The sequence below is a fragment of the Martes martes genome (genome assembly GCF_963455335.1).
Source record: "Martes martes genome assembly, chromosome: X".
Lineage (NCBI taxonomy): Eukaryota > Metazoa > Chordata > Mammalia > Carnivora > Mustelidae > Martes > Martes martes.
In genome coordinates this window covers 34,633,272-34,646,905 of record NC_137897.1, presented here as the reverse complement: position 1 = coordinate 34,646,905, position 13,634 = coordinate 34,633,272, and the positions used below count along the sequence as shown (strand labels likewise).

The 13,634-nt window shown below is 36.9% G+C and overlaps 1 protein-coding gene across 1 annotated transcript in view; it reads right to left on the bottom strand.

Moving 5' to 3' along the window:
* Window positions 1-13,634, bottom strand: part of USP9X (ubiquitin specific peptidase 9 X-linked) — a 135,656-nt gene that overhangs the window by 59,397 nt on the left and 62,625 nt on the right. Inside the window, exons 14-15 of the mRNA XM_080794822.1 lie at window positions 12,304-12,437; window positions 1,220-1,307 (exon numbers count right to left, since the gene is read on the bottom strand). Coding sequence (XP_080650948.1) covers window positions 1,220-1,307; window positions 12,304-12,437 — 222 coding nt within the window. The remainder of the gene's footprint in view (window positions 1-1,219; window positions 1,308-12,303; window positions 12,438-13,634) is intronic.

Below are 13,634 nucleotides of genomic sequence, written 5' to 3'. Positions count from 1 at the left end.
TATGAGGATTAAATGTAAACCATTTAATACAGGACAAGTAATGCAGTAAGTCAGGTGTTTTCCCCTTGAGTGTGTTGCTACAGGTCATGTAAACAGGTTTAACAGGCCATGGAGTAAAATAGGTCCTGCGACTCCAAACTTAAAGATAGTAGGAATCGTAACCATTTTTCTGTTCTATGTAACCTAAGGGATACAACACATACCAATCAATAACAGTGGCTCACTATGGCAGTGATTTTTTTATCTAGACAGGCAAGTCCTTCTATTTGGGTGCTTGAAAATCAAAACACACACAGAAAAAAAATTTCATTTTCAACAAATGCCGAATTTCTTAAAATCTGGTGGTGAGAGTTTTTCCCAAAGTTAAAATCATGTAACTATTTACATAAATGTTTTCCAGTAGATAAACACATAGTTTAGTAATAATAAACAAGTCCATAATTAACTTAGCTCAGGAGAAAAAAATCCCCCAATATGTCAAAATAATAAATGGAACAGATTTCCCAAAGCACTGACAATCTGAGCATTTCTCTTAGCACACTTACGAACTGAATAAGCATTTCTGCAGTATGTGGTTTCTAAATTTACATGAAACCGCTCATCAAAAATTCTTAAACAATTTCAAATCTTTAAGTGTATAATCATTAAAGGCTAATTATCACTGAGGAAATTCAAATTTAGCCTTGGACTACATTTAGCTATGGCTCAAGGGGATAAGCCTCTTTGCCTCATCACCAGCAGAACAATGTTATTGACACATTCAGGACCACCTTTGTCAGACACTGCAAGGATAAACAAGGCAGCAGTGGACAAAAACCACTCTTTAAGTGTTGAGCCAGCAGCCCCTTCTCTCCATTTCCTTATTGACTAGAATACCATTAAGGTGAGTATAGTTCTCCAGCTGGTTTTATCAAAATATGGGAATTTATTCTTCAAAAATAAACTTATTTTTAGCGAAAACAAGTATGAAGGAGGACAGAAGTCTCTCCAAAATCTTAAAATGTGCTCTCTTCAAATACTGCAAAGAAGAAAAAACTCAACCAATAATTTAAAAGTATTTAATCATAAACAGTTAGGGAAATGTCCTTCGAATTTTAGGTAATCATTTCCATGTGGGAATATAAAAGGTGGCAGGCAAACAGGACCTAACTATACAGCACATTAACTAAGCATTCTTTATCTGTCGTAAAGAGAACAACACTGATGATTTAAAACAAACCTAAGGAAGTTAAGCCGTTCTTGGACTTCTTGAACATGACTGTATCTACTTCCCAGCCTCACAGTTTGGGGGTCATAGTCTTCATGATCTGCAAATTAAGAAAAATCATGCATTATACACATGGATATCTGCAACACTGCTGACTTTAACCAAAGGAAATTAAGTCAGTCAAAAAGTCATTAATTCTTTATTAAAAGGCAACCTAAAGTTTATTCACCGTTTCTACCTATCTCTTATTTTCCCTACAAAAACAAACTTTTCGGGGCGCCTGGGTGGCTCAGTGTGTTAAGCCGCTGCCTTCGGCTCAGGTCATGATCTCAGGGTCTTGGGATCGAGTCCCGCATCGGGCTCTCTGCTCAGCCTCTCTGCCTACTTGTGAGCTCTCTCTGTCAAATAAATAAATAAAATCTTCAAAAAACAAAAACAAAAACTTTTCTTCTACTTAACCAAAAAAAAAAAAAAAGCGATCTGTTAAATGTGCTGCCAAAAACAATTCTTCAGGGACACCTGGATGGCTCAGTCGGTTGACTGTCTGCCTTCTGCTTACAGTGATCCCAGGGTCATGAGCCTGCAATGGGCTCCTTGCTCAATGGGGAGTCTGCTTCTCCCTCTGCCTGCCACTACCCCTGCTTGTGCTCTCTCCCTCCCTTTCGCTCTGTGTCAAATAAATAAAATCTTAAGAAAAAAAACAAACCCTCAATTAGTAAGAAATCTGAGATGAGAGTAAATTAAATTCAAGTGTCTATGGCTAAGGCTAACAAACTGGTTCCTGTCATTATAGAATGCAAGTTGTTTAGAGTCTATTTTGTAACCCATTATGGGGAAAAAGTTCACATTTGAAAAAGCATCTATCTTGAGACTCAAATACCCTAAATACCCTATTTGAGATTCAAATACCCTAAAATTCACACATTTAAAATGTACAATTCAATGGTTTTTAGTATAGGCAAGGCCATGTAAACATTTTTGTCAATTTTTTGGGTCATCCTTAGGTGTGAAATAGGATCTCAATGTACTTTTGATTTCCATTAACTTAATAACTAATGATACTGAGTGTCTTCTTGTGTGCCTTAGCCATTTGTTATCTCAGGATAAATGTTTATACAGATCCTCTGTCCATTTCCTAACTGGGCTGTCTTTTGAGTTGAAAGAGTTCTTATATATTCTGGATTTAAGTCCTTTGTATCAGATATGATTTACAGTTATTTTGTCCTGTTCTTTTGTCATTTTACTTTCTTGGTTGTACCATTTGCAAGTAGGTAAGTCCAAAATATTACTTTTTCCCCTTCTTAGAATGTTATTTTCCCCTAAACCAAAACCACAAAAATTTATTTCTATTTTTTTTCTAACAGTTTCATACTTTTAGGTCTATGATATGTTTTAGTGGATGGTAAGAGGCAGGGGATCAAACTATTCTTTCAGATGTACATACACAAATTTTTCAGCAACACTTACCAAAAAGACTTCTTTCCACTGAACATTCCTGACACCCTTTTAAGAAATCAAGCATAAATTTAAGGGCGCCTGGGTGGCTCAGTGGGTTAAGCCTCTACCTTCGGCTCAGGTCATGATCTCAGGGTCCTGGGGCCCCACACTGGGCTCTCTACTCAGCAGGGAGCCTGTTTCCCCCTCCCCCTCTGCCTGCTTGTGATTTCTCTGTCAAATAAATAAATAAAACCTTAAAAAAATTTAGGGGTGCCTGGGTGGCTCAGTCGTTAAGCATCTGCCTTCAGATCAGGTAATGATCCCAGCGTCCTGGGATGGAGTGCCATACCGGGCTCCCTTGCTTCTCCCTTTTCAGCTCCCCTGTGCTTGTTGTATTCCCTCTCTTGCTCTCTGTCATAAATAAAATCTTTAAAAAAGTCAAGCACAAATTTTACAATTTATTTCTAGATTATCAATATTTCACTGATACACACATCTATTCTTACGTAAGTACCATACTGTCTTGATTATGGTTATTTTGCATTAAGTTTTGAAATCAGGAAGTATTACAGGCCAGCCAATTTTGGTTTTTACCATCAAGACTGTTTTGGCTATTAGGGTCCTAGGGTCCCTTGCATTTCCATAATTCTTAGGATCTGCTTGTCAATTTCCATAAAGAGAAAGAAGTTTGGATTTTTATAGGGATTGTGTTGAATCTGTAGATCAACTTGCAGAGTACTATGACCTTAACAATATTAAGTGTTCCATTCAGTGGATATGGAATGTCTTTCCCTTTATTTAGATCTTTAACTTCTCTCAACAATATTGTCCTGTAGTTTAAAATGTACAAGTTTTGGTGGTGCCTGGCTGGCTTAGTCAGTGGGGCCTGAGACTCTTGATCTCAGGGTTTTGTGTTTGAGGCCCGCACTGGGTATAGCGAGTACTCAAAAAAATAAGATCTTTAAAAAAGCAGAAAGAAGTTTATGTTTGATACTCCTTTTGTTCAATTCATTCCTAAGCATTTTATTCTTTATAAAGCTACTGTAAATAAAATTATAAAATTTTTAAGGTTGCACATTGCTGAGCATACAGAAATACAACTGACATTGTAATCTTAATTCCTGCAATCTAGCTCAACTCATTTATTAGGTTTAATAGATTTTAGGGACTTCTATATACAGATGTTGTTTTCTGTGGTAATAGTTTTGCTTCTTTTCCAATGAGGATTTTTCTTGCCTAGTTGCTCAGGCTAGCACCTACAACAGAAGATTAAATTAGAAGTGACTAGGATGGACATCCTTGTCTTATACCTGTTTCAAAGGGGAAAGCAGCCACTTTCACCATTAAGTACGAGGTTCTTAGCTGTGAGATCTTTGAGATGCCCTTTATCAGGTTGATAAAATTACATTCTATTCCTAGTTTGTTGAATGATTTTAAAATGAAAGGTGTTAGATTTTGTCAAATACCTTTCACCTACTGAGAAGATCACATAGTTTTGTTCCTTTACTGGATTAATATGGTGCATCACAATGGACTTTGAGGTGTCAAATCAACTTTGTGTTCCAGAGATACATTCCAATTAGTAACAATACATAATCCTTTTTTCTAAGATTTTAAGTAATCTCCACGCCCAATGTGGGGGTTGAACTCACAACCCCAAGATCAAGAGTTGCATGCTCTTTTGACTGAGCCAGCCAGGTACCCCACAATACTTTTTATGTTGCCCAATTTGGTTTATTTTTTTATTTTTATTTTTATTTTTTTAAGATTTTATTTATTTATTTGACAGTCAGAAATCACAAGCAGGCAGAGAAGCAGGCAGAGAGAGAGAGGAGGAAGCAGGCTCCCTGCTGAGCAGAGAGCCCGACATGGGGCTCGATCCCAAGACCCTGGGATCATGACCTGAGCCGAAGGCAGAGGCTTTAACCCACTGAGCCACCCAGGCGCCCCACCAATTTGGTTTATTTTTGATGATTCTGAATCTATACTCATAAGGAATATTGATCTACAGTTTTCTTCTGATGTCGTATTATTTTGCTATCAGGGTAGTTAACAACTTCATAGGAGCATTCCTTAATTTTTTTTGAAACAATTTCTGAAAGACTGGTGATAATTCTTTAAATGTTTAGCAAAATTCACTAATGAAACCATTTGGTCCTGGAACTTCTCTGTAGTAAGTTTCTTGGTTACTAATTCAATCTTTTTACTTGATATAAGTCTATACAACTTTTTTATTGCTTCTCCAATTTCCGTAATTTGGTATTCTCGTACTTTTTCGTAAGATCAGTAGTGGTGCCCTCTCACTTCTGATTTTCATAATTGAGTCATTTTCTTAGCCTAGCTAAAGGTTTGTCAATTTTGCCGATCTTAAAAAAAAAAAAGAAAAGAAAGTAAACAAAAAAACCTTTCAGTTTCATTGATACTCTTTTTCCTCCCTTAACTTACTTGATTACACTTCCAACATTCATTATTTCCTTCCTCCCTACTTTGCATTTAGTTTGCTCTTTTCTAGTTTCTGAAGGTTACTGATCTGCTTTCTTCTTTACAATAAACATTTGGAGGTATAAATTTCCCTGAGCACTGACTTAGCAACTCTCCGTAAGTTTTGGTATTTTGTTTTTACTCATCTCAGTTTACTCTCATTTCACAGTTGTCATTTCTTCTTTGACCCATTGGGTAGCCAGAAGCATATACCTAACATATACTTGTGAAATCCCCAAATTTCCCTTTTGATTTATAATTTAATTCAATTATGGATAAAACCACTACCTTATAGGATTTCAGTATTTTAGGTTAATGAGGTCTGCTGATGACCTAGAATATGGTCTGTCCTGCAGAATATTCTATTTACACTTAAGAATGTACACTCTGCTGTTGCTGGTTGGAGTATTCCATAGAAACCTGTTAGGTATGCACTATGGGTTTATAGTGTTCAAAACTTCCATAGGGATACCTTGGAGATACTGCAAGTTTGGGTCCAGGACCCCAAAACAAAACAAGTATTGCAATAAAGTGAGTCAAATGAAGTCTTTGGCTTTATAGTGCACATGAAACTTAGATTTACATTGTATCATATTCTACTAAGCAGGAAATAGTATTATGTCTTAAAAAACAATGTAATACCTTAATTTAAAAATACTTTATTGCTAAAGAATGCTAATCAGGGCACCTGGCTGGCAGTTAAGCCTCTGCCTTCAGCTCAGGTCATGATCCTAAGGCCCTTGGATTGAGTCCCTTATCAGGTTCCCCGCTCAGTGGGGAGTCTGATTCTTCCTCTATCCCCCTCCCCCTAGCTTGCGATCTCTCTCTCTCTCTCAAATAAATAAGATCTTTCAAAAAAAATGCTGATCATCCGAGCATTCGTCAAGTCATAATCACCAATCATAGATCACCTTAACAAGTACAACGAAAGAATTTGAAATACTGTGAGAATTACCAAGATGTGACAGAGATGTGAAGTGAGCAAATGTTACTGGAAAAATAGCACTGATAGAACTGCTTGATGCAGACTTGTCACAAACTTTCAATTTGTAAAATATGCAATTATCTTCAGAGAGTAATAAAACAAGGTATGCCTGTAGTTCTTTTATTCCTCCCCTGAAGTTTTGAATTACTATCTCATGTCACTTACTGTCAGCCTAATTATGTTCTTCAGTATGTCTTGCATGGCAAATCTGCTTGCAATAAATTCTCAGTATTTATCTGGGAAGGTCTTTATTTTGCCTTGATTTTTAAAAAATAGTTCTGCTGAATATAAGATTCTTAGCTGTTAGGTCCCTCCACTGCCCCAGCACTTTGCATACATTATCTTAATGCCTTCTGGTCTCTGAAGTTCTAAGACACAATTGTTAATTTTACTCTTGTTTCCTTGTGAAGTTTTTTGTTTTTTGTTTTTTTTACATCCTTCAAATTTTCTTACAACTACGATGTGCCTGCATCTAGGTCTAACTTTAACTTACTTGGAGTTCTTTAAGCTTCTTGTATAGGTTAATGTCTCTCAATGAAATCTAGAAGTCTTCAGTGATTATGTCTTTTTCTGCTCCCTTCTCTCCCCCACATATCCTTCCAGTACTCCTATTACATGTAAGTTGGTAATCTTAATGGTGTCCTATATTTCCCTAAGATTCTCTTTGTTTTTCTTCATCCCTTCTTCATTGTTCTTCAGGTTACATAATTTCTACTGATCAATCTTCACAGAGTGATTCTTCCACCAGCTCAAATCTACTGTTCAGCCCCCGTGGCAAATTTTTCATTTTAGGTACTGCATTTTTCAACTTGAGAATTTCCATTTGATTCTCTTTTTTAGAAAAAACTCTATCTTGTTATTGCCATTATCAACTACAACTGTCACAATACTACCTTTTAGTTCTTCAGACAAAATTTCCAACAGGACCTTGAGTGTATTTGTAGTAACTGCTTTCAAGTTTTTGTCTACAAAGTCTACAATCTGGGCCCTTTCAGAGGCAGTTTCTGTGGTCTGTGTACGTATGGATGACACTTTTTGCGGGGGGGGGGGTTTGAAATCTCAGTATTTAAATGTATTGTAGCAACCTGAATACTGATACCACCCACTCACTCCCTGGGTTGGTGGTATTTGTTGGGTTGTTTATGGACTAGGCTGAACTAACTCAGTCAAGTCTATTTCACCCACAGTATTTTTCTTCCTTGTTTTTACCTTTCAGCCTTGCTACCTGCAGATTGTTACTGGTTCAGCATTAGCCCCTTACTGGTCAAAGGCTGTTAATTAAGTCCCCTTGACTAGTTAGATTACCTGTTACCACTGGGTATGAGTGTGGCTTGGAGGCTACCATCACAGTTCAAGTAGTTTTTGTCCCACATTCAGTCAAGGAGTAGTAGTACCGGAGATGTTTTTTTCTTCCTCAACACTCACAAGGGTAGTCTTAGCTATGAAACACAGTCTTGTTGACTATAAAGAATATATTTTATATTTTACTTTTAAGCCTGGCTTCTTAATAGTTGCCCTTGGGTCATGTTGCTTGTAATTCATCCAGTGTTTGGTCAGAAGCTAAATTTAAGTCCTTGAGCCAGTGAAGCTTACAACCTTTGTTGATGGATTGGTGTGTGGACTGAAGAATGTTTTCAACTTGTCCATGTCTTGCTCTGATTGCTTCTGAGTGGGAGCAATCTAATGCATGTACAGAACATTTGTGACCCCTAGGGTTGACTGTGTTCCTAGGAGGGCTCATCTTGGCTCTCTTTATCCAGATCTCTCTCTTCAACTTTTGGTTGCTCGGTTGTTTCGTGGGTTAATATGAGTGCAGAGAACTACAAGCTTCCTCTTAATTGCTCTTCACCAAAACTTCCACTGCTTTTAATAATACTCTTAGGAATGGTATGCTCTGGTCCAAATAAGGTCAACCCCTTCAAGCCTAACTGCTGGGCTCTTTGTCCTCACAGCCTGTCTCTCCCTCTGGGCAGAACTTCTATGCCACTGCACAGGACCCGGTAACAACATAGCAAGCAGCTTCTCCCAGCGTGATACCTCTGCCTCTATGAGTGGTATTAGTGTGTGGGAAACAGTAATAGCCCCTGATTTTCTCAGTTTGTCCCTCTAGGCACAGAATTTCCATCTTATGACATAGCTAGCTGCAAAGGAAGTAATAGGAGCTTCAGTATTCTCAGCCTACCATGCCTGAAGTAAAGCTTCAGCCCTATGAGTAGATACTTCAGGATAACGGAGTCTCTGTTTTGCCATGACTGCCTTAGAAGAGAACTTCTGCAAAACTTAACTGGGCAAGATAAGAAATGCCATATAGTGTAACCACAGACCTAGACTGGCAGCTGTGGGAAGGGAGTAAAAGTTGTGGCTCCACTGCTACAAACTCCTGCTGCTCTTCTCAAGAGATTTTCTTGAATAATTGTTTCCCTATTTCCTGTATCCTGTAGAATAATTCCCAGGTACTTTCAATGATTATTTAAAATTTCAGTGAAATGGTTTTGTTAAGGAAAAGGTCCACTGAGGGGCACTTGGGTGGCCCAGTTGGACAAGTGTCCAACTTGAATTCGGTTCAGGTCATGATCTCAGGGTTCTGAGATTCAGGACAGTCTGCTTGAGATTCTTGCTCTCTCCCACCACCCCCTTGGACCCTCTCTCTAAAACAAATAATTTTTAAAAAAAAAAAAGTCTTAAAAAAAATAAATAAGGTCAACTGAGCATCTTACTCCCACCATTCAAAAAATTAAACCCCTCATCCCATTTTTTTTTTTAAATTATCATCACATGTTCTGCATGTATTAGTTGGTACACTTCCCTTTCTTTCAGCATGGACTAAGGGGTCTGTATTTTATTCAATGGGTTTAGTTATTTTTATTTATTTTGACCTAATTTTGGCCAGTGAGAGCCAACTCCTGTTTAGTTTTGACATGTCAACAAGATTCTTTTTTTTTTTAAAGATCCGAGAGAGAGAGAGAGAGAGAGAGAGAGAGAGAATAAGCACACCTTTGGCAGGGCGAGGAGGGGGTGTGTGTGGCAAAGATAAGAGAATGGCAAGCAGACTCCCTGCTGAGTGCAGAGCCTGATTTGGGGCTTTATCTCATGACCCTGAGATAATGATCTGAGTCGAAATCAGGATTCGGATACTCATCCAACTAAGCCATCCAGGCACCCCTTAACAAAATTCCTTAAGCCCTTTCTAACTTTCTAAAATAAGATGTTGGAGTACCATCTTATGTACTTTCCTTACACCAGGCCTTAGAAAATAACCATTACTCTAGAGAACTGTAAGCTATTTATAAAATGAATACTCAAATTTTTTTTAAATCACAAAGAGCCCACACAGATTTAACTGTTTTTCATGACTGATATGTAGGAATGACTCAAAGCTGAGAAAGTCAGACCAGGATTTGATCCTAACACAGACAGCACTGTTGGTTAATGATGCTCAGGAAGAAATCTTTTATGTGAAAAAATGTTCCTAAAAATGTCCAGTATTGGATCTAAGAGATTGGGAAGAGGTCACTGGAAGTGGTAGTCCTTAGAGAACAGAATGCAAACATATGATATATAATGAAAATGAGTCCTACAACTCTATTCAGAAACCAGGAAAAATGGTAAATAAAGCTATCAATAAGTGTTCAAGTCAATAATACAATGACTACCCTACCAATAAGGCAAATGTGAGTGAAAATTAAAAGTGGTCTTCTACTTTGTTGTATGCATGAAGAAACTTTTAAAGGATCCCTGTATGCACTAGTACCTGAAAGCACTACTAGTATGAACATATGAATAAATATTAGAGAGAATTTTAATAAATTCATTACTTTATCTAAGTAATATTAAAAGAGGAGGTAAATCAGCTGACCACACTACTGTAAAAACGTTTTATTACAAAACTAAAGATGCTGGTGGAGATGAAATATGGGCAGGACAAATATGTAATACTGATAGAATAGTTAACAGAAATTAAGAGTATCGGAAAATTATGAAAGCTTGATGTCATCCTGCAAATGTCTCATACCTAATGAGATCTATGAACTATTTCTATTATACAGAGACAAAAGCTGTAATTTACTTTAGAATTTCAAGTTCAGAAACTGGTGGCTGATGTTACCACAGAAGTGACTTAATACTCCGGAAAGTTCATTATAACAGAAGGATTTTAATAGTCTTAAAAAGTACTCAACCCCCTCTCCCCATATTTAAGGATCTGAGGACTGACCGTTTGGTATTAATCTGAAGAGTACTGTATTAAAGGAGGAAAAGTTAGCAAAGTTGGGAGAAAAAGAAGGTGTGTCAACGAATTTAGGGAACCATCAGTACCAAAAATCCAAGAGCTTACTACTATGTGCCAGGCATTGTCCCAGCATATGTTAACTTGACCTAATACCTTCGTAGTCATTTTCAAATCTAGACAATCTTACTTGTATGGAGAGTCGTACCTCTCACTTTTTGGAGCTACAGAAAATTTAAGGAGGGAAAACTGGGGCTGCCTGGGTGGCTCAGATGTTAAGGAGGGAAACCTGAAGACTTCTTTTGACAGTAAAATTGAGAGGAGGGAATGATCCATGTAGAATTGGACTAAAACAAAGCTTCTGACCCTAGTGAGGCTGAACTGCACATGCACCATCAACTCCCAACCACCCCAACAGCATAGTACTCAATTTCTGGCAATGAAAAGAATTGAAACATCACATACAAATGAAGTAAATAAAAATCAGCAATGCAGCACATATGATTTATATGGCCCCATTTTGGGGGGAAGGCCTGCAATGGCATTTGTAAGGACTTTGTATCAGCAAGAGATGAGACCATAACAAAGAATCTGCATTATGTTAAACTGAGCCCCGATGCTGGAATGACTTGGTGTATTACACAGAAACCTCCTATACTTCTCTTAGATTTTGGTTGCATTTGGTACAGAACATAAATTACATGATTATGTTCCTGTATTGCTCCAATTGTCTTGTCATGCTGCTCAGAAGGAACTCAGGCCTGAAACAGTACAAGACCACTGCCTGGTGCTTATCAGCCACCTGATGCTTAGACTGCTTACCTAGCTCTACAATCTGGAGGACTCAGCTGGCCCAGAGGTGGTAAATGGAAGAACCAAGGAGTCAATACAATTAGGAGGCATATCTGAAGAGCTGCTTAATTTTTCCTTTATGTTTATGTAAATTTTAGATGGGAATATATATATACAGAGATATATCTATATATAAAGATAGCTATTTATCCCTGTGTTAAACAAATCCTATGATTTATAAGCATCTCGGGATTTTATTCAAGAATGCCAGGAGCCTAATCTACTCTTCAAATAATGAGTGTTAGAAATACTATTTTAAATCTATAACTATTGGCTCCTCCACATTCTTACCTACTATAAAATGTTAAAATGAGTAGTATATGTTCAGGAACCATTATGTTCAATTCTATTTCTAGCAGTGGTAGTAGAAAGTTTTCTTTCTATGGCTATAGCAACAAAGCTGGGCCTACAAGATGAAATCTGCACTGAAAACCCATCCTTACCCTAGGCACAGATAAACTCAAATGCCAGAGGGCAAAAAGGAGTATTGAAACAGAGCTCTACATACAGTAGGAACTTAAAAACTGCCTGCTGAAACCTCAGGAAACTCTACCCTAACATGTTTAAACAAATTCACACTTTGAAAACCAACATAAACATATGGATTCTTGTAGTTTCACATCATTGTTCATGTGAATTTTCTAATACACAAAGTCTCAAAGACTTATGAAATAAGGATTTAGGATTATAAAGGGACTATAACATAAACAAGAACAGACTTAGACAACACAAGTTTTCATGAAAAAAAAAAAAAAAAAAAAAGACGATGGTAGTAAGGAAGCAAAGGTTGAGAATAAATCAAGTACATTCCAAAGAAGGTAACAAGCAACGACACAGTATAGGCAGGCAGAACTCCCAGAGAAGAAAAAGAAATCAATTTAACTAGGAGAGTGGGGAAGGCAAGCACTAAAGAGCTGTGAAATGCTGGCTTGGAATTTACGGTGGGTAAAAATTCAGAGTAAAAAATGGAACATAAACTCACAAAGATGCAGTTAATAAGACCCATTATCGTCCATCTTTCAAATACTTGTGGTGTCCATTGTGAGGTAACTGATGAAAAAAATGCTGGGAAGTTGCTGTTATTTCCCTTATTTCATGTGAGCTTATAATACATACCTCTAGCATACAGCCTCATGCTTTCCATATAGGTTGCAAGGTTTTCTGCTACCAAAGTAACTAGGGCATGATTGTGCTGAAGTTGATTGATTAAGTCATGACGGTAAAATACATGGGGACTTCGCTGAGTTTGACTGAAACGAGAAGAACTTAACAATATAATTAGGCAATTAAACTCCGTTGCATTCAAAAGAGCCTATACAATCTAAATTCTTAGCTATTACTTAAAATGTTTAAATGGTTTTCCTCATGATAGAATTATACTCTTGGCCATTACTTTAATAACAATATCAAGTAATTTAAAAGAAAATAATACCTCAAAAATCAGACATTTATTCCATTATTCTTATTTACATGGAAACTATACATTAATATTCCCCAATCTCAACTTGGGCATCTACTTCAATGACTAATCTCTACTCCTATACCACAGAAATACTAAAGCACTTGTGTATGTTAACATGATTACGTCCAGAATTATAAAACAGGAACATAATTCTCTTACACGACTAGCATCACAAACATTATGCCATAATAGTGAAGAATTTGATCAAAGAAAATGCTTCCTGTAAAATTTTATTTATTAGCCTTTCAAGGTACATTCTGGGACACTTGGTTTGTACATGTATTTGCCAACAGGTATCACCAGAAAGACATCTAGTTCCTTTCCAACCTGTTCTGCTACCTTCACTGAAAGCAATTAACCTCTCAGAGCCATTACTATTCTAGTGGAGATGAGGCCACTGCACTGTGAAAGAGTAAGTAAACTACTCTTTCTACAAGAGACAAATTAATTCATTTGAGAAAGGCAAAAAGGCATTATGTACAGTGGCCCAAAAATAAAAATATGTCTCTCAAATAAATGTTACTATTAGTAAGATATGTGTCTGGATTTTCTCCACTGTTTATCCCTATAGCTTTTCTAATTTCATATTTTTTCAAGCCTTTGGAAAAAACTGAGACAAAGTTCAACCACTGAAACCAAAATATGTATGGCCTTTTCTGTCTTAGGCATAATCACAATAATCTAGAGCTGCAAAGGATCTTTGTCAACCATCTAATTTTACACATAAGAAAAACATGTTTCTTTCAATTAGTAAATCTTTACAAGATACGACTATTTAGACACAATGGTCATACCCAGGAATCCTGACTGCACTATAAATATTCTTGGTACTACACCTAGCGCTCTCTTGCTCTCTCTCTCTGAACATTATTTTTAACTTTCCACATTAACTATTCCAACTCTTAGAAAATACCAGGACAAATTATCCTAGTAACCAGAATTTGGCATGTAAGATGATTATATTTAAAGACCACTATTTATAAAT